This window comes from Acipenser ruthenus, chromosome 10 (genome assembly GCF_902713425.1).
Source record: "Acipenser ruthenus chromosome 10, fAciRut3.2 maternal haplotype, whole genome shotgun sequence".
Lineage (NCBI taxonomy): Eukaryota > Metazoa > Chordata > Actinopteri > Acipenseriformes > Acipenseridae > Acipenser > Acipenser ruthenus.
In genome coordinates, this window is record NC_081198.1 from 52,299,824 (window position 1) to 52,322,225 (window position 22,402).

Here is a 22,402-nt window from a genome sequence, read left to right on the forward strand (position 1 = left end):
GTGCACACTGTACATTAATATCATGTATATACACTCAGCGAAGACGTGCGGCTCTTACCTGTGCTGATCTGGGGTCTAAAGATCACGTGCATTCAGCGAAGACATGCGGCTCTTACCTGTGCTGATCTGGGGTCTAAAGATCACGTGCATTCAGTGAAGACGTGCGGCTCTTACCTGTGCTGATCTGGGGTCTAAAGATCACGTGCATTCAGCGAAGACGTGCGGCTCTTACCTGTGCTGATCTGGGGTCTAAAGATCACGTGCATTCAGCGAAGACGTGCGGCTCTTACCTGTGCTGATCTGGGGTCTAAAGATCACGTGCATTCAGCGAAGACGTGCGGCTCTTACCTGTGCTGATCTGGGGTCTAAAGATCACGTGCACTCAGTGAAGACGTGCGGCTCTTACCTGTGCTGATCTGGGGTCTAAAGATCACGTGCATTCAGTGAAGACGTGCGGCTCTTACCTGTGCTGATCTGGGGTCTAAAGCGCTCTTGTAATCGCATGATTAAGGCAGATAAAATGTCCATACCCAGCAAAGCCACCTGGAAAACAGAAGAAACGAAATAAATACACTGAAAAACTACTGAATTACAGAAGCTTTTAGCACTGAAACCAAATGTACTCTAATTCTGGAATAAAACAACATCTAAATAAATCAACAGGTCTCATTTTACAGTTGGCGTGACTTTAATGAACCCTTTTTTTTTTTTTAAACCTTACAAATCTTAACACAAAATCAGTGGATTTTAAGATTACTTTCAAAAGCTATAATATATTAAAATAAATGTTAAAATGGAAATATTTTTTTTTAAAAACTACATTTTGATAATATACAGCATTTGTTTCATACTCAACAATTGTATTTTGAGTCATCCAAGATCACCTCTCCAGTAGAAGCATGTATTCAAATGAACTTTGCAAAGGATTATGGGTATTGTATTTTTGTAAGAAAACCACACAAAATCAGAATATTCTGAGCTTGCATTCTCAAAAAATGTGGATTTATAACAAATAAATACACTGAAGTGTACAAAATGACAAAGAATAGACAGATAACTGACATTGTCATTTACACACCATAACTGGTTAGTGGACCCCTTACTGTGTCTATCAATGTGCCAGCTGCTTCTAGCTTAACCTTCCTTGTCTTGGGGTTGCGTGGCTGTTCAATGAACGTCTAGTGAGAGCAGCCCTGCTAACACCATACCAACACATTCGCATCACCCAAGCACTAGCTTGGGCTATGGTGCAATTTTTGGAACCCTTTTTATTACTGTTTATTAAAGGAAAACAATACTGGATTGAATTCGATGCTGCTGCAGCACTGCCCTCTAGTGGTTCATGTTAGTACTGTGCTAAATGCAATGCACTTGATACTTTTCTGGAGTTATGGAGCAATTATGTCCATAGGAGGCTGTGTGGTCCACTGGTTAAAGAAAAGGGCTTGTAACCAGGTCCCCGGTTCAAATCCCACCTCAGCCACTGACTCATCGTGTGTCACTTAACCTCCTTGTGCTCCATCTTTCGGGTGAGATGTAATTGTAAGTGACTCTGCAGCTGATGCATAGTTCACACACCCTAGTCTCTGTAAGTCGCCTTGGATAAAGGCGTCTGCTAAATAAACAAATAATAATAATAATAATAATTTCTGGATCACATGTGATTCAATGCTTAGCCACCCCTCTATATTATTATTTTTTAAATCCAGCCTGACAAGACAGAATTTTTCATATGCAGTACATTATGCTGCCAGACAGGGGAAACAAAATAGTGTTTTGTACAAGAAGCGGAATCTAGTCACAAATAAAAGTACAAAAAAAAAAAAAAGTATAACATACTTTATGATGATAAAACAAAGTTTATTAGTAAAAACCCATTACACCTAAAATAGAGGCTTGACATTAGTCTGATATACTGTTCACTACACATACTGAATTCACTGCAAATAAAACATGTACTATCCATCAAAAACCTAGCCTTTTCTTCCTTTAAATTGAAACATATCACATGGCCTCAATAAAACAAAGCTGCAGTCCGGACCCACAAGGATCCTACAATAAAACAAAGCTGCAGTCCGGACCCACAAGGATCCTGCAATAAAACAAAGCTGCAGTCCGGACCCACAAGGATCCTGCAATAAAACAAAGCTGCAGTCCGGACCCACAAGGATCCTGCAATAAAACAAAGCTGCAGTCCGGACCCACAAGGATCCTGCAATAAAACAAAGCTGCAGTCCGGACCAACAAGGATCCTGCAATAAAACAAAGCTGCAGTCCGGACCAACAAGGATCCTGCAATAAAACAAAGCTGCAGTCCGGACCCACAAGGATCCTGCAATAAAACAAAGCTGCAGTCCGGACCCGCAAGGATCCTGCAATAAAACAAAACTGCAGTCCGGACCCGCAAGGATCCTGCAATAAAACAAAGCTGCAGACCAGACCCACAAGGATCCTGCAATAAAACCAAGCTGCAGTCCGGACCCACAAGGATCCTACAATAAAACAAAGCTGCAGTCCGGACCCACAAGGATCCTGCAATAAAACAAAGCTGCAGTCCGGACCCACAAGGATCCTGCAGTAAAACAAAGCTGCAGTCCGGACCCACAAGGATCCTGCAATAAAACAAAGCTGCAGTCCGGACCCACAAGGATCCTGCAATAAAACAAAGCTGCAGACCAGACCCACAAGGATCCTGCAATAAAACCAAGCTGCAGTCCGGACCCACAAGGATCCTGCAATAAAACAAAACTGCAGTCCGGACCCACAAGGATCCTGCAATAAAACAAAGCTGCAGACCAGACCCACAAGGATCCTGCAATAAAACAAAGCTGCAGTCCAGACCCGCAAGGATCCTGCAATAAAACAAAGCTGCAGTCCGGACCCACAAGGATCCTGCAATAAAACAAAGCTGCAGTCCGGACCCACAAGGATCCTGCACACAGTTTCTGGGAAATCGGTAGCCATTTTCTGCACTTGTAATGAATGACTCCATTAAAACGCACACAGATACTCCAGACTTGGTCGTCTGCCAGATCACCACATGGCAGCCTGCCTGCCGCAGTCTCCACAGCTCCCCCCAGCTCCCCCCAGCCTTGCAGGGTCTGTCTGCACAGTCAGAGCCTTCCTCCTCACTTTCTTCAATGCACACCCCGTCACTTCCACTACTGGAACAGGCAGCACTGCCCATCTGCATTACATTTCCTCTTCAACAAATCAGAGAGAGGGACCCTTCATCTTGACATCTTTCTAGCAGCATGCTCTTCTCAATCTCAAAACGACTGTCTGCTGACTCTGCCCATTGTTTACTGTGCTTTTGTGGTATTTTCCATCTTGCCGTGCTAAATCTGCACAACTGTGTGAAGCAGACATGTACTGTAGTTCTCTGGTTGTGTATTAAACCCTATTTTGTCTCTCTGAATTAAAGCTGCCGTGTCCCACACTCTTGTTCAATGTATAACTGTATGTAATTCATCCACGGATGTCTGTTTGCTGCAGTCTACCTTTCTACACTTTATCGTATAGCAGACCGAAGGTCATTCTCGCTGTACGAGACACAAGATGTACCGGTACAGTATTCGGAAAATCCTGCTTTTCTTTTGGATATTCCAGATGGGAGTTGTTTGTTTATTGTTCCCAGCCTTACCATTGCAACTTTAAAAACATACTTGAATGCACCTGTATCAGGTGTGTTTGAATGACAACAGCAATATGTCATTGCAGTTCAAAGAAACAGTGTGTTTCGCATGTACACCAACACACCCAACTGAAATACAGCCAATCACATGGTGGGCATGTGCTGCAAAAACAAAGATGTACAGGGATGGAAATAAGGCTCCCATTGCACAGGCTGTGTGGTCCAGTGGTTAAAGAAAAGGGCTTGTAACCAGGAGGTCCCCGGTTCAAATCCCACCTCAGCCACTGACTCATTGTGTGACCCTGAGCAAGTCACTTCACCTCCTTGTGCTCCGTCTTTTGGGTGAGACGTAGTTGTAAGTGACTCTGCAGCTGATGCATAGTTCACACACCCTAGTCTCTGTAAGTCGCCTTGGATAAAGGCGTCTGCTAAATAAACAAATAATAATAATGGGAGTCTTGTTTCCATCCCTGTGTACTCCATTACAATGGCTGCTTAAACCTGAACCGTTATCAGCTGCCCTTGACATTTCTTACAAGCTGCCTATCCTTTGCCCGGTGCTACCCTTAATTGGACAAGGCTGTGTAATAACAGAGCCCTGGCTGAAACGTCAGGAACGTCCCCATCCTGAAGCACACACAGCAAACCATACTTCCTAAGCCTGTTCTGTTTCAATCTTCTTACAGGTCTGAAGCATGCTCTTTGCAAACTGCAGGGATCTGGTCTGCATCACTAACCCCAACAACAACCACAACGCTGGACTGGCCGTGTGGAAAGATCTGAGTTTGCTGCAGCTAAAAACTGAGATATTTAAAAACATTTCCTAAAATACATGGCATGGGACTGATGGGACTGTCTTTCATTCCTTATGGCTACACCTTTACTGACCAATGCAAGCCTCTTGAGACAAAACACTGCAGTACTGTAGCTACGTTTACGGATGAACAACTGATCACTGGACTGGTTGTGCTAAAGCAAACTTTGAAATAAAAAGAAGGAAAACGTCAGCTCTCGTTACGACCTAAAACCTGTTAAACTTCAGAAGTGGATATTAATGCTAGAAAGGGCCTAGTAAAGCAAGTGCTGTTGCTTCTTTTTTCTCTCGAGAACGCGCCTCGTCTCTGTGCAGTCCTGATGTTCACCTCAAAGTATCTGATAATTTTAAAATCACTGCATACTGGTCCTCTCTAACCAAACCTTTGCTGACCTTTTAACAAAGACAGACAAGAGCCGAGAAATATGAACAGAAAGCAACTCCCGCACCATGAGACCTGCACTCCTTTGTACAGCAAGCCTCTGCAACAATGGCACTTTAACATCTACATTTTTTTTTTTTAAGATCCCTGCCTGTTTATTTAACAGCCATTCATGCTTGTTTCACTGCAATGCAGGATCCCACCCGCGAGCACACACACACTAACTATCCAAACTAGAAGGAAACAGCCATTGCATATTAAAAAGACACAGCAAGATGCATGGTGTACGAGTACTGCCTTGTATAACTGCTGTCACAAAAGAGCCTTGAGATTTGTGTCCGTTCGAACGAACTGTAAAACGGGATGCCACGGTGTTGACAAAGACACCCTTGCGCAACAGAAATCGGGGGAGTTCTGTCATTGATTGTTGCCTTATTGCCCACCATCAAAGGCTTCTACCTAGATGACCGAAATTTAAAAAAAAAAAAAAAAAAACACACAGTTACAGTAGTGGAGAATGCATCATTTGAAATGCAGAAGCTACTGTATCACCCCACCCCAGAACTATCCTACTGTATATTTCAATCCGACTGAAGTACACAGGGCTTTGTCTCTGACTGCCAGACTCCCACAACAGAGAAGCAGACAGTGTGAAATGCAATAGCAGCTCCAGGGTACATGCCACAGCACAGAGCATACATCCTGACACGCCTCCAGTGAGCCGCTCACACGGTTAACAGACAGCAGGCATGTTTATGGCAGAGCTCCAGCAGTTTCACCACAATCCCTGAAACATGTCTCGTCACCCGTTAAACAGCTCCGTCTGCAGGCTTGTAATCCTGCTTAATAAAACAATGAGGTATAAACCACCTACAGTATGTACTACAGTATACCCGGATGCTGCCTACTGCAACAGGACAAACACTGATATTGTGTGGTTTCTTTTGTAGTAAACAAAAATAACACAATCACATCATGTTGTCTGCAGGCAATTAGAGAAAAGAGAAAAGCTGCTTTTTCTTCTGAAATGGTGCCCTCTGACATTGAGTTTGCCTCTATGCTGTAGCATGTCAACATTCTTCAGCATGGCACAGCATTGTAAGCAGTACACATGACACAGGCCAGTCGGTTTATACAGAATGCAGTGCAGACACTCCTATAAGAAGCAGGATTCTGCCGCTGAAGGAACAGCGTGCTGCTGTAGGCTGCCAGGTTAATACCAGTCAGTCAGCACCGCACAGCTAACTGCGATAAGAAAACCAAACACTAATGTTAAAAAGCTTTAAAGAAATAACCAAGGTGCACACGTGTGACAGTGGTAATGCTTTGTGAATATGGACCACAAGCTTTAGAGTTTTACATTATTTCAAACCACTGCCCTGTTTGTCAGTTTTTGTGACCCTTGTTTACTAGTAAACTGTAAAAACCAGAGGTGTTTTATTTGTCTTGTGATTAATGACGAGGTATTAATGACTGGTGTCCTGTTTTACTACACAATGGTTATTATTATAACCAATTAGAGGCGCAGAGGCGGGTGGTCTCTTTAGCATCGTTTCAGAGGTTGTGGAAGCGAGCGCATGGTTGAATTAAGGGCGAGTCACACGGATGGCAACAATGCTAGCCTTTATGTTTTGTTAGTGGCTTTACTATCAGTCTATGACTATATCTACGATTACTGGAAGTACAATGCTAAGGTTCAACGTTTTACCGTCAAGGCCTCCTTGTGGGAGTTGAACAGGTTCATTTACAGTGGAGATGCTGAGATACAGGCTGGGCGATGACAAGAAACTGTTTCCTTGTCGGGTTAAAGCCTGTATGTGCTGAGCTCCTGGGACACTGCAACAAGCTCCCCAGTGAGAACTATTCAAGGGGTTTCACAGAAAACCAGGCTGCAAACTACCGAAACAGATCAGCCAGCTCACAGCATTCTCCTCCGTTTATTATTGTTTGGGACTGAAATGTTAACAACAACAAAATGTGTCGGCAAAAAACATCCGAAGCGGAGATACAGTGCTGTGTTAACAGCCTCCATGCTGTACACCTACTCTGGTGTTAAACCCATATGGTCTCCCTGCAATCCAGAACGCTTGGCAGTATATCCTGTGAAATCCACGGCTTCTTGGCAGTCCTGCAGTTCAGTACAGTACATGTCATTATTAGTTATGGTTTTTATCATAGAGCTACACTGTTAAGTGTGACCCAGGCAGGGTCTCTGCTGAGGCACATGGGCAGAGCTCCATGGGGAGGGAAGCAGTTTAAAAGCAGCTGTCTGTGATCCTCTGTTCCTGTAAATAGAGAAGAGCACTCCAGTCTCCAGAGCACTTTAAATACCTCCCCTTTTATGAGCGCTCATGCCATCATGAACAGAACAGCTAAGACCTATAGTACAAGCACTGGAAGAAAGGGGAAGGAAATATCCCTCACACTGAGCTAATAAGATCACGCTCGCTCTCCGCTGGTCATTACTGAACATGAGAAGCTGAATTCCAAGGACATGCTGCCAGGTCTGCACAGACCATCACATCTCCTAGCAGCCATTCAGTCCTCATTAGCGAGCTGTGACAAACAATACAAAATAAGAGCAGTATTGTACTGCAGATCTCGGAAGCTTTTGGATTCCTTTTAGAGGTTTTCATTGGATGCAGTTTTGCATGTTGCCATGATCAGAGAACTGAATAGCAGCAGTCCTTAGAACAGCAGCCCCCGAAAATGAATCCAAGCTGCCAGTATTATTCAATTGTCCCCTAAACCTCAGCCCAGTAAACTATGAAACACCCTGAAGAAATGTCAAAGACAGGATGACTTATAAAACAAGAATGCCTGCCAGACACCTGGAACAGAGTATGCAAATCTATCCTCTTCTCATTAAGGCAGAAACTTGCTGCTTCGGTAAGCTGGAAGAGAACATAGTTCTGAAAATAAATAGGTCTACTATGCAATTACCTGTGGAATTTCCAGTGCAATGTGCAATCTGGACTTTGTGTCCTCTCGGATGCATTATCACAACTTTCAAACGGTTTAGACAGAGGGCTACAGCCTCCTGGAAACTTTAATTGCAATGCGAATACGTGACAAAGAAAAGGAAAATAGTTGACATACAAACTGCATCACAAAGTGCTCATAAACAAGCAGTCTACTGTGCACAGAAGCAGGGGAAACCTTTTGTTTGGTCAATTAAAGCAGTCGAGCCCCTCACTGTGGAAGCACTTCAGCCAGGAGTGTAGCTGAGGCAACACCCCTCTCCATTCAAACATGAACCCAAAAGCAACACCCTCTCCATTCAAACATGAACCCAAAAGCAACGCCCCTCTCCATTCAAACATCAGCACGCTTTCTTCCCCCTCAAAGTGACCTCATTTCTTACTATGCAAAGCCATAAAAAGGCATTCCTCATCATTTTCCTGTGTGAGTCCTTTTCACTTGACCAGCTGATGACAGTCTGATGCATTCTGCCAGTACAGTAACAAGCCTGTTGACTGTATTACTGTATATGGGGGTTTTCAGAAGGGTTCAAACGCACAGCTGCTGTAAAGCACCAGCTCTGGAGCTGTGTCAAATACAATCTGGTCTGCAGGCCTATTTTAAACCAAGGACTTCATTATGCTGGGATCTACAATTGACTCTTTCACTGGGTCCATTTCTGACCTAAACAGCTAAGTATGTTGCTGTACTTGACCTAACACAGCTTACAGTAACTTTGGAAAGAGTAAGGCAAACCGCATGGTGCTCACTGTATTTACCAATATCAGATCTTGAAATATAAGAGCAGTTTTATTGATCTCAATAAGAGGCTTTCTTTTTTTTCCTAGTATTTTTTTTTCACATCCACAGTGAAATCAGTTCTAGAAATCTCTCCAAACCATCTTTTAACCCACCAGGTACATCCCGCTTGTAAAGCAGGCGGTCTGTCATTCAAAAGCTGCTGTACTGTATTTCCCAGCTCCTTTTCTTTTATTGGAATATCGCCTCCTTGCAAAACGTAATTGAGACGTCTAGATTACTGACAGAGTAGATTACTGACTTCATGCACGACTGCAGATATGACAGGAGTGTCACCCTGATACCGGCTCTACCAAGGGTTACATTATCATAGGCTGCACTGCTTCATGACCAACTGCAGATATGGAACAGTAAGCCTTCATAAGTCATACAAACACAAGCGCTCTTTACAAAGTGCGAGGCACTGAAAGAAAAAGGAAATGCACAGAAATGTACCAAAACCAAAAATCTCTATTTGAAACAAAATCCCTAATGAAGGAGTTTCATTTGAGGTTTCTGAAGGATTGTGGAGAGATGTACAGTACATACAGTATATGTACTGTGCAATGCCTTCACTTCAATGTGAGTGTGCAAAACTGGTTTAGGTCGTACTACAGTATACAATTCTAATTCATTTGTATACAGCACTCTTCATGCCATGGCAACCCACAGCGCTGTACAAAGTAAGAAACAAAACAGGAGAGCGCATGTGTAATATACACTCCCACTACAACCAGTTACATACAAGCACATTCAAAACAGGATGTTTTCAGTGAAGACGTAAAACAATCCAGTGTTTCAAGCTGCCTGATGTCAGCCGCAATAGAGTTCCACAAACGAGGAGCACGTCAGAACAAAGCTCCGGCTAAGAGTTCTGCATTTTCTGATCTCAAGGAATGAACAGGACACAGAGTTAGTAGTTCTTGGAGATAGGATGACCCTCATCCATGAAGAGCCTTAAGTTATTAAATAACTTTCAAATGCAATAAAAAGGGCACCCAGTCGAACGACCAATACATTAGTGGCAAATCAAGAGAGACAAGCTGTAATTGCAACCTATTTTCAGCTGTGCAAGGAGACTGTATTGACTTGCAACAGAAGATTGTGATGCACAGACAGTACAATTGATGAAGAAATCCCTTGAAGCAGAACCACAGGCATGCAGAAAAGAAGAAAGCAGGGTTATGTTAGTACACTAATCCAGAAGATTTATAGAGAAGTTATTTAAAATGGTAACTTAGGCACCATACTGTACCATAATATAAACATGTGAGAATGTGACCATGCACATACTGTACCATAATATAAACATGTGAGAATGTGACCATGCACATACTGTACCATAATATAAACATGTGAGAATGTGACCATGCACATACTGTACCATAATATAAACATGTGAGAATGTGACCATGCACATACTGTACCATAATATAAACATGTGAGAATGTGACCATGCACATACTGTACCATAATATAAAGAAACATTAACAAACTGCTCAGTTTTTTTTTTATTCCTGTATTCTCTACAGTCTAAAGCTGAGGGAACACGAAGCCCCAGGAACAGGCGCTTGAAACCTGGTTCCAGGAGACCAGGGGACCTAGTTTGAGAAAAATTTACTGTATCAAACCTCAAGTCTCCCCCGGTGAGCCATGCAGTCTCCTGAAACCAAGTTCCAAGCCCTGAAGTGGACCTACTAAAAGACTGACCTACTAACGAAGAGCAAGCCTCCAGAGAGACACAGTCACAAAGACTGACCTACTAACGAAGAGCAAGCCTCCAGAGAGACACAGTCACAAAGACTGACCTACTAACGAAGAGCAAGCCTCCAGAGAGACACAGTCACAAAGACTGACCTACTAACGAAGAGCAAGCCTCCAGAGAGACACAGTCACAAAGACTGACCTACTAACGAAGAGCAAGCCTCCAGAGAGACACAGTCACAAAGACTGACCTACTAACGAAGAGCAAGCCTCCAGAGAGACACAGTCACAAAGACTGACCTACTAACGAAGAGCAAGCCTCCAGAGAGACACAGTCACAAAGACTGACCTACTAACGAAGAGCAAGCCTCCAGAGAGACACAGTCACAAAGACTGACCTACTAACGAAGAGCAAGCCTCCAGAGAGACACAGTCACAAAGACTGACCTACTAACGAAGAGCAAGCCTCCAGAGACACAGTCACAAAGACTGACCTACTAACGAAGAGCAAGCCTCCAGAGAGACACAGTCACAAAGACTGACCTACTAACGAAGAGCAAGCCTCCAGAGAGACACAGTCACAAAGACTGACCTACTAACGAAGAGCAAGCCTCCAGAGAGACACAGTCACAAAGACTGACCTACTAACGAAGAGCAAGCCTCCAGAGAGACACAGTCACAAAGACTGACCTACTAACAAAGAGCAAGCCTCCAGAGAGACACAGTTACAAAGGACACCCTGCTCTCAAAGGGCTGTGCGCATCATGTGTACTGTAGAACTGCGCGGAAGCAGGAACATCATATTGGAGATTCAGATCAGGAGGCTTTTGGTTTCACTTAAGATACCAGCTTCTCTTGTTTTGTTAACTGTAGGTTGCAAAGTTAAAACTTGCAACATTCCCCAGATCCCTTTTGGGAAATGACTCCTAATGTTGTCCAGTCCAGAACTGGGGAAGACGACAGGTATTTAACAGGTCATGATTTGGAGGACAAAACACATTGGCCTTAACCCACGAGGGGGCTTTCAGTCACAGGTCCAGACTACGACTGTACAAGAAAATACTAGAGTGCTTAAAAAGCAGGCCTGTCCATAGGACACTGCTGGGCAAAGCCATTTCATTCCAGGTTGATAAAGGGTCTAAATAAATGTAACTCAGTCAAAGGTTTACTTTGCATAATTGAATAGTGAAGGACAAAGACCTGCACTGGACTGGAACTGCTGCAATGAAAGGCTTGTTTCATGTGTTTGTGTCCCCGGCCTAATTGCCTCAGTTGAACTTTGCTAGGTCAGTCACAATGACACTGAAGTTTATGAACTTAAGGCTAATTTGTACATCACTGTCACAATGTAAAAGCTGTACCAGGAGACCAGTATTCCTTTCAGTCCTTTTGGACTCAGACCTACACGTTTTCATCAGTGGATTTTATTAATAATTGTGAATACACTGCAGCTGGATAGTACTAGAGCTCAATTTTCAAGCCTCATACTATCTAGACATTATGTGTTCTACAGGAAAACACCACATTGCTTGGTTCCTACTGTATTTAGCACAAGCCTTGTATGGCATTTAAAAGGTCTTTCCTGTGCAGCACACTGTATCATAATGAAAAACCACACTGAATTACTTATCTTCTCCAGGAACATTTTTCCTGTCTAGATAAACGCCAGATAAGTAGAAAGAGTTTAATCTGGACCCTGCTTACTGTACTGTAGCACTATGACTCAGCATCTCAAAGTCCTGCATGCAGCACTACAGAATACATGAGCTCTGGGTCTGGAATGGGAGTCTTAAGCCTGTCTGAGCAGAACACAAACCAAGGAACAAGTTTCATCCATCACTTCCGAAACACTCCAGCCACAATTGAGGATGTTCATCTCTCAGAAATGAAGTCAAGTTGACACACCCGAGGAAGGCGTGAAGACAAAACAAACGTTTGATTTCTTCCAGTTTTACACCACAGTCCAGGATCAGTGTCCATGTGGTTTCAAAGAAGAATCAGGTTCTCTGGGGAGCAGGACCATGCACAGCTTGCAGGGAATGGGGACCTGTGTTCTCTCGGGAGCAGGACCATGCACAGCTCACAGGGAATGGGGACCTGTGTTCTCTGGGGAGCAGGACCATGCACAGCTCACAGGGAAGGAGGACTTGTGTTCTCTGGGGAGCAGGACCATGCACAGCTCACAGGGAAGGAGGACCTGTGTTCTCTGGGGAGCAGGACCATGCACAGCTCACAAGGAACGAGGACCTGTGTTCTCTGGGGAGCAGGACCATGCACAGCTCACAGGGAACGAGGACCTGTGTTCTCTGGGGAGCAGGACCATGCACAGCTCACAGGGAACGGGGACCTGTGTTCTCTGGGGAGCAGGACCATGCACAGCTCACAGGGAACGAGGACCTGTGTTCTCTGGGGAGCAGGACCATGCACAGCTCACAGGGAACAAGGACCTGTGTTCTCTGGGGAGCAGGACCATGCACAGCTCACAGGGAAGGAGGACTTGTGTTCTCTGGGGAGCAGGACCATGCACAGCTCACAGGGAACGAGGACCTGTGATCTCTGGGGAGCAGGACCATGCACAGCTCACAGGGAACGAGGACCTGTGTTCTCTGGGGAGCAGGACCATGCACAGCTCACAGGGAATGGGGACCTGTGCTCTATCTTTTCCTCTGAAGGCTGTTCTTTGGCTGGCCAGGTTTAAAAGCAACACCAACAGACAAGGTCGGGAAAAAAACTAAAACCTGGACCACAAAGATTCACAGCTAGGGAATTCTATACTTTTTACATAAGGGGGAATTTGGGGGAACTCCACAGATACCAGAACTTACATAAAAGACTGAAACAAGAGACAAATACAAGGTGCAATTGCTAAAATAAATAAATACATTCAATCTAGACTGTTACCTTTATGTAGCAAATAAAAATTGCTCAACAATCATATTCAATTTTTCATTAAATTATAATTAATTGATTGCATTGTTGTTAACTTAAGTCTTTCTGTGAACTTCATCTTACATGAAAGCAGATACACGGTCCAGAGAAGCAACACTTCCTTTAAGGCTTCTGGGGACAACTCCTGTACAACTCCCCTAGTGCTCACATGACAAACAAAGCAATAGTCACAATGCGGAAATCACAGTCAAAGAGAATTGCTTATGTGGTTCCACATTAACACCGAGATTCTCCCCTCCTCCTCCTCACCCCAACCATAACCTTTAGGATGGCCAGGGTGCAGATGGATGACAAAACAAACATGTCTCCCTTTGGAGCTTCACATTAGTATCAGTCTCAGCTGAGTAGGCTTGACATTTACAACCAAACGTGACGTATGCCCATTTCATACCTTTCAAAGTGCATCTCGCTAAAGCCTTACCTTAAAATGGCTGGAGTTTACCCAGGAGGTGGCAGTCCCATCCACCAGTCTATCCAGCATGGTCTGGTCGTGCTCCAGATCTGAAGACTTCTCTCGGTCCGAGATGTAGTCTATCAGCTCCTGCCCCACCTGGAGCCTCTTCCCCACGTCTTTCTGCATCACTTGTGACAAGCAGTACTCCATGCTGGGCTGCGTGTTTCTCACTACGGTATACTAGAGCAGCAGCACCAAAAAACAAAGGCTCAGGGGTGACCGCTCTGGAAATCAGAAACAGCTTTATTTTTATCCCTGGGGTTGACCCTGTGTTTGTGGAAGGTTACTGCGAGGTTGGGATATAGAGATGCAAGCTTGGGCACGACAGCAATGCACCATGTGTGTGTCTGTGTGTGTGTGGACAGCAGCTGGTGGGCTTTCTGAAGTGTCCAAACGGCTAGCAGCAGCAGCAGCAGCAGCACTGGGAATGGGTACAGTAGAAAGAGGAGACGGAGTAGGGGCTGGAAACACAGCTCTTCATAATTTAGTAGTGCATCAATCCAAGGCAGCCCTGCAAAGAAAATACAATTGTTTTAAATAACATGACAAGTTTGGCAGTTTATTTATCAAAAGGGGTTTCACATTTCCGAATTACGCAAAGCAGAGCAAAACGTTGTATCTTATTTAAACGCAGGATAATGCATGAAGTTCACACACTATAAAAATAAAAAAAACATGAGACAGCCCTTTTTTGCTGAACAGTAAGTGCATAAGAATAAGCTAACACTCCTGGGAGCTCCAGCAAACCAAGTTCATGCAGCAAATATTCAAAATGGTGATCTGTAAAAATCCAGCTGGTTTAAAACACAAATCTTTGTGCATATCAAGTTGAATATTTAAATTATTTTATCTTCATCACAGAAACATTTTACTGTGTTGCAAATTGTCTGCATAGTATTTCTGCTAGCCTATATTATGGATCTCCAAACTACTGGCACCATTCGTTTATTTTATAAGCAGTTCCTAACTGGATCAACTTGAAAGTCCAATTTACAGTATTATGCAGTATAGCTGACCTGAGGACATAAATATGTGAAATATGTGATGTTCATAACTTTGCAGAAACTGTCACATACTTACCAATTAATCTACCTTAGCAATACAGCTTGAATCTACAGTCCACCTCTGATACAGTTCGTTAACATTAATGTCACATTCAGATTGTATGCTATGTTGAATTGGACAGGCGGTCTTCTTTCTACGTGTAACGTTTTCAATCAGATGTACAGTATTTTTTTATAGTTAAGCATACCTCAACTGTCCTGTTTCTTCTTGGCGAATTCTAATGCAACTAAACACATTTCCACCTATGTATTTTTTTCTGCACTGGCACGTTGTTCCCGATGTCCACTATTACCCCGAAAGAAAAGCTACTAAAACCAGGCCCTGTTATTTACAAAGAGCCTGTGTAAAAGCACAGCTTGTCGCTGATTGAAATACTGAACCGGTATCGCGACGCAGCCCAGATTACAGGACACATACAAACTGCACTTGCATTAATAAAGGTAGCTGACAAGAACACGTCAACGTAGCTTTTATTTTTTGTTCAGAAGCTACCTCTGTCTGATGCTTTTCGACAGTCGACAGTAAACGCCGACAGAGAAAAGGCGTTCTTGGTTATTGTCCCTCCTTGCTGTACGCATACTGACACAACCCGCGGATCCTGTCAAAAACGACTTTACATTAAACATAAATACATCGCGCCGGAATAAGACAGGCCACAGCAAATTATCGCGGAGCCCTTGAACAACCTCTTTCTGATGGTGATAAATGATTACTGCCCCAACACATACAATATTTCTATTGATCACCCTAAATGCACCCAAATTCATGCTAGTCTTTAAAAAAGAGAAACGCATTTCTCAATGCTAAAGCACTCATAACCGTCCTGCACAGTATTTACCATGTCGAGCTCCTTGCTAGTGAAGATGTTAATTGCAGAGTGGTTGTTTACCAGGGAATTCTGTGTTTTAATCCAGCAGTCGGTCGAAATTACAGCTCCTCTCCAACCGCCTGGCTGCTGCAGCGGGATAAGAATGGAGGATCCAGAGCGCATGCGCAATGGCATATTGGCACTTAGAAATTGACGCACGCTTCCTGCTAACGGCTGTGGATTTAAAAGGGGCAGTACTTACTTAAATACTAAATATTATTATTATTATTATTATTATTATTATTATTATTATTATTATTATTATTATTATTATTATTAGTAGTATTAATAATAATAATAATAATAATAATAATAATAATAATAATAATAATATTTGAAAACGTTCCTTATAGTTACAAGTAATGTAACACCGTAGACTTGTCGAGCAATTATGCACGCTTTACTGGAAGTGAAGAGTAGGAAGGCCAATCAGATTTTAAAACTTGAGTTTCTTCACCTTTAGGTTTTATGCACTTGCGCCGCTGTTTAAGATGTACAACATGGCAAATGCATGGGGAAAAGGCATGGAGAGTGCAAAGTTACAATTCAAATCTACTTTGGTAAACTTTTACAAGGGGTATCACATTGGGTAAATGCTGGGAAGGAGGAAAGTACTGTACTTCTCCATCAGAGGCAAAGGAAACATGGTCAGTGTATTTCAGCAGTCAGACCCCCAGAGGAAAGGGAACATGGTCAGTGTATTTCAGCAGTCAGACCCCCAGAGAAAAGGGAACACGGTCAGTGTATTTCAGCAGTCAGACCCCCAGAGGAAAGGGAACACGGTCAGTGTATTTCAGCAGTCAGACCCCCAGAGAAAAGGGAACACGGTCAGTGTATTTCAGCAGTCAGACCCCCAGAGGAAAGGGAACACGGTCAGTGTATTTCAGCAGTCAGACCCCCAGAGAAAAGGGAACACGGTCAGTGTATTTCAGCAGTCAGACCCCCAGAGGAAAGGGAACACGGTCAGTGTATTTCAGCAGTCAGACCCCCAGAGAAAAGGGAACACGGTCAGTGTATTTCAGCAGTCAGACCCCCAGAGAAAAGGGAACACGGTCAGTGTATTTCAGCAGTCAGACCCCCAGAGGAAAGGGAACACGGTCAGTGTATTTCAGCAGTCAGACCCCCAGAGGAAAGGGAACACGGTCAGTGTATTTCAGCAGTCAGACCCCCAGAGGAAAGGGCACATGGTCAGTGTATTTCAGCAATCAGACCCCCAGAGGAAAGGGAACACGGTCAGTGTATTTCAGCAGTCAGACCTCCAGAGGAAAGGGAACACGGTCAGTGTATTTCAGCAGTCAGACCCCCAGAGGAAAGGGAACATGGTCAGTGTATTTCAGCAGTCAGACCCCCAGAGGAAAGGGAACACGGTCAGTGTATTTCAGCAGTCAGACCCCCAGAGAAAAGGGAACACGGTCAGTGTATTTCAGCAGTCAGACCCCCAGAGGAAAGGGAACACGGTCAGTGTATTTCAGCAGTCAGACCCCCAGAGAAAAGGGAACACGGTCAGTGTATTTCAGCAGTCAGACCCCCAGAGAAAAGGGAACACGGTCAGTGTATTTCAGCAGTCAGACCCCCAGAGGAAAGGGAACACGGTCAGTGTATTTCAGCAGTCAGACCCCCAGAGGAAAGGGAACACGGTCAGTGTATTTCAGCAGTCAGACCCCCAGAGGAAAGGGCACATGGTCAGTGTATTTCAGCAATCAGACCCCCAGAGGAAAGGGAACACGGTCAGTGTATTTCAGCAGTCAGACCTCCAGAGGAAAGGGAACACGGTCAGTGTATTTCAGCAGTCAGACCTCCAGAGGAAAGGGAACACGGTCAGTGTATTTCAGCAGTCAGACCCCCAGAGGAAAGGGAACACGGTCAGTGTATTTCAGCAGTCAGACCCCCAGAGGAAAGGGAACACGGTCAGTGTATTTCAGCAGTCAGACCCCCAGAGAAAAGGGAACACGGTCAGTGTATTTCAGCAGTCAGACCCCCAGAGGAAAGGGAACACGGTCAGTGTATTTCAGCAGTCAGACCCCCAGAGAAAAGGGAACACGGTCAGTGTATTTCAGCAGTCAGACCCCCAGAGAAAAGGGAACACGGTCAGTGTATTTCAGCAGTCAGACCTCCAGAGGAAAGGGAACACGGTCAGTGTATTTCAGCAGTCAGACCCCCAGAGGAAAGGGAACACGGTCAGTGTATTTCAGCAGTCAGACCCCCAGAGGAAAGGGAACACGGTCAGTGTATTTCAGCAGTCAGACCCCCAGAGAAAAGGGAACACGGTCAGTGTATTTCAGCAGTCAGACCCCCAGAGGAAAGGGAACACGGTCAGTGTATTTCAGCAGTCAGACCCCCAGAGAAAAGGGAACACGGTCAGTGTATTTCAGCAGTCAGACCCCCAGAGAAAAGGGAACACGGTCAGTGTATTTCAGCAGTATTTCAGCAGGTCACTGTCTCTGTACAACATGGCAAATGCATGGGGAAAAGGCATGGAGAGTGCAAAGTTACAATTCAAATCTACTTTGGTAAACTTTTACAAGGGGTATCACATTGGGTAAATGCTGGGAAGGAGGAAAGTACTGTACTTCTCCATCAGAGGCAAAGGAAACATGGTCAGTGTATTTCAGCAGTCAGACCCCCAGAGGAAAGGGAACATGGTCAGTGTATTTCAGCAGTCAGACCCCCAGAGAAAAGGGAACACGGTCAGTGTATTTCAGCAGTCAGACCCCCAGAGGAAAGGGAACACGGTCAGTGTATTTCAGCAGTCAGACCCCCAGAGAAAAGGGAACACGGTCAGTGTATTTCAGCAGTCAGACCCCCAGAGGAAAGGGAACACGGTCAGTGTATTTCAGCAGTCAGACCCCCAGAGAAAAGGGAACACGGTCAGTGTATTTCAGCAGTCAGACCTCCAGAGGAAAGGGAACACGGTCAGTGTATTTCAGCAGTCAGACCCCCAGAGGAAAGGGAACACGGTCAGTGTATTTCAGCAGTCAGACCTCCAGAGGAAAGGGAACACGGTCAGTTTATTTCAGCAGTCAGACCCCCAGAGAAAAGGGAACACGGTCAGTGTATTTCAGCAGTCAGACCCCCAGAGGAAAGGAACACGGTCAGTGTATTTCAGCAGTCAGACCCCCAGAGGAAAGGGCACATGGTCAGTGTATTTCAGCAATCAGACCCCCAGAGGAAAGGGAACACGGTCAGTGTATTTCAGCAGTCAGACCCCCAGAGGAAAGGGAACACGGTCAGTGTATTTCAGCAGTCAGACCCCCAGAGGAAAGGAACACGGTCAGTGTATTTCAGCAGTCAGACCCCCAGAGGAAAGGAACACGGTCAGTGTATTTCAGCAGTCAGACCCCCAGAGAAAAGGGAACACGGTCAGTGTATTTCAGCAGTCAGACCCCCAGAGGAAAGGAACACGGTCAGTGTATTTCAGCAGTCAGACCCCCAGAGGAAAGGGAACACGGTCAGTGTATTTCAGCAGTCAGACCCCCAGAGGAAAGGAACACGGTCAGTGTATTTCAGCAGTCAGACCTCCAGAGGAAAGGGAACACGGTCAGTGTATTTCAGCAGTCAGACCCCCAGAGGAAAGGGAACACGGTCAGTGTATTTCAGCAGTCAGACCTCCAGAGGAAAGGGAACACGGTCAGTTTATTTCAGCAGTCAGACCCCCAGAGGAAAGGAACACGGTCAGTGTATTTCAGCAGTCAGACCCCCAGAGGAAAGGAACACGGTCAGTGGATTTCAGCAGTCAGACCCCCAGAGGAAAGGGAACACAGTCAGTGTATTTCAGCAGTCAGATCCCCAGAGGAAAGGGAACACAGTCAGTGTATTTCAGCAGTCAGACCCCCAGAGGAAAGTGGAGCCAATGCAATGAAATTGGGGTGGGGTGGGGGTTCTATTGAAAGATCATTTGCACTTTCTCCCCCTCTTCCCCTCTGGGGCTGTATTATATACAGGTCTGTATTACACCCCTAACCCCCACCCTGCATATTTATTTTCAATGCCTAGAGCAATAACTGCAGCTTTGTAATAAACACATTCCTCTGCCGTACAATACATGACCTCACCCCTATAATCAGAGAGGTGTCAGCCTTTCAAAGAGCGTTAACAAGTAATATCAAGTGAGCTTTCCTCAGTATAAGCACCGAGGAGATCTGGGATAATGAGTCTACATGTCTGGACAGCAGTGCAAGCAAAGGGACTAGAGCAAGGTTATAAAGCAGATACACGCTGCTGGAAAATCTGTGCTATTACAAACAGGACAATACTGATCAATAGAGCTGGGTTATAAAGCAGATACACACTGCTGGAAAATCTGTGCTATTACAAACAGGACAATACTGATCAATAGAGCTGGGTTATAAAGCAAATACACACTGCTGGAAAATCTGTGCTATTACAAACAGGACAATACTGATCAATAGAGCTGGGTTATAAAGCAAATACACACTGCTGGAAAATCTGCGCTATTACAAACAGGACAATACTGATCAATAGAGCTGGGTTATAAAGCAAATACACACTGCTGGAAAATCTGTGCTATTACAAACAGGACAATACTGATCAATAGAGCTGGGTTATAAAGCAGATACACACTGCTGGAAAATCTGTGCTATTACAAACAGGACAATACTGATCAATAGCAGCTAGAACTAAGTTAAATAGCTTCTGTTCAAACTTTCTATTTATATATGGTACATATATACACAAATACAAATGTACAGTTCCAAGTACAGTTGTGAGGGAGTCATTTCACATCAGCAATCTATTCATTTGGTTTTACATAATACTGTACGGTATACCAAATCACTGCTGTGTGAGTTTCAATGACTTACATTTATTTTTTTTACAAATAACAACAGCACCTTGGAATGTTTATTATTATTATTATTATTATTACTACAGGTTTAATATGTATATTTCAAACGGGACATGCAATGTGGACAGTGTCCATTTGGGGAGGCTACAATGAAACATTTTGAAGTGTAACCTCACTCAGTATTATTGCCCACATCAAAGCCTGAGCCCGAGCCTGAGGGCTGTGCAGTTACAGGATACAGACAGTGCACATCATGATTTACTGCTCTATTCATTGCAGATCCCGCACATTACACAGCCTTGGCACAGCGAGCTGCGCTTCAGTTCAAAGGCTAACTTGATATCGTGACAAAGAGAACGGCCTGAGCAGCTCGCATTGATCAACACAGAACTGAAAGATCCCTTTGCCATCTCGACTCTCACACCTGTCTCTTTTCACACTGAACCCTCCCTCGTTCAGCACCTGCTTGTACTGTAGGGAATGTAGCAAGCCAGCCACTCAACACCTTGAGAGAATGAGCTGGACTGTGTCTGCTTACTACTGCGACTACATACAACTGGGAAGACAGCAGTGTAGGAGGAACAGTATCTACAGACACATAGATACATAGATATATACATAGATAGATAGATAGATAGATAGATATAGATAGATAGATAGATAGATAGACAGATAGATACATACATACATAGAGATACATAGATAGATAGATATTGTAATTAGTCATACTTAGTTATACATCTATAAGAAATATAAAACCGTCTTATATTTGTATGACAATATTTAACATTTCACAAGGATTCCTAGGGCTTCAGCCAATGTACAGTAATCCTTAGCTGGCTGCTTATTAAGGTGCATTATATGAAATGGAAAAACATGCCAACAGAGAGATTCGCTAGCTGCTAAGCGCAGGACACTGCATTGTTAGGTAACTTTAGAGTACAACTGAACAATACGTCACAGTCACACTCTGCTTGCTTAAATATGATATCTCTGTATCCTACATATTGTGCCCCTTCCATGGCAGAATACAAGTACAATGCTGGATACAAAACAAAATTACCCTTAAATACTTTTTACTGTAACAAAATAATTACTATATTTCAACATTTTATTAAGACGTGTCTTTACTTCAAATCAATGCATACGTTTTAGTTTATTTTCAATTATGGATTGTCAGTTCAGTGTCGTTGATGTGTGTAGATAGTGCTTGCCTATACATACATACACACATGCACTCTACTCATGATTTGTATCATGCAGTTTACGCAAATAATCCTTCTCAACGATATGCTAGCACTCTGCCAAATTGTATAATCAGTATTTTTATCTACATAAAGGACTTAAATTAACAATGCATTTCTGAAAACGAGTTATTCCTATTTAACAAATCATCTATACTGCAGCATGCAATAATAACATATTTACTGCCATAACAATGCTTTCGCGGTTATTATTATTATCATTATTATTATTATTATTATTATTATTATGGGTAACGGTTAATGCATCGGCTGCAGTACCAATTAAAAAAAAAAAAAAACACTTGCATTTATTAATTTCTATTTGGGAAACATACTCACCGGCTTTCTGTCTGTGTGTGTAAATGAGTTGGACGCCGCTGCTGACGTCATGACGCAGATGGAACACGTATCCCGGTCCTGTTCGAAGTGTTTTGTGTATTTACTGCTTACACTACTGTGTGTGTGATGTCACATCCGAGGGGGGTTATCACCTTTTATATATCATGGTTTAAAAAGCTAGGACTATTTATGCAGAAGATGAATTATATTATCGAAAAGTTGTATTGTATGTATGTTATGTACTAGATTGCATAATTACAACATCTATTAGGCGTATTTAATTTAATAATTGCATATTCTCGTTCCATATGGCATGTGACCAATTCTCATGAACTAAACTGTCCATTTTGATAAGCGTGTGATGTATCTGGTAGAACGCGTATGGT

At 43.7% G+C, this 22,402-nt stretch overlaps 1 protein-coding gene and 1 non-coding gene across 19 annotated transcripts in view; one reads left to right on the forward strand and one right to left on the reverse strand.

Moving 5' to 3' along the window:
• Positions 1-22,096, reverse strand: part of LOC117411585 (CLIP-associating protein 1-like) — an 82,822-nt gene extending 60,726 nt beyond the window's left edge. For 9 of the 18 annotated variants that reach the window (XM_059032598.1, XM_059032600.1, XM_059032595.1 and 6 more), the window contains exons 1-3: positions 15,600-15,789; positions 13,664-14,207; positions 465-543 (exon numbers count right to left, since the gene is read on the reverse strand). In XM_059032598.1, the coding sequence (XP_058888581.1) occupies positions 465-543; positions 13,664-13,846 (262 nt within the window). In that variant the 5' untranslated portion in view covers positions 13,847-14,207; positions 15,600-15,789. Of the gene's footprint in view, positions 1-58; positions 411-464; positions 544-13,663; positions 14,208-14,776; positions 14,797-15,599; positions 15,790-22,016 lie in introns of those variants that run through there. The other 9 variants (XM_059032607.1, XM_059032605.1, XM_059032604.1 and 6 more) reach the window with 6 other exon arrangements.
• Positions 1,138-1,264, forward strand: LOC117414930 (U4atac minor spliceosomal RNA). The gene has a single exon (XR_004546325.1). It is a non-coding gene; the product is annotated as a U4atac minor spliceosomal RNA (small nuclear RNA).
• Positions 22,097-22,402: the final 306 nt, after the last annotated feature.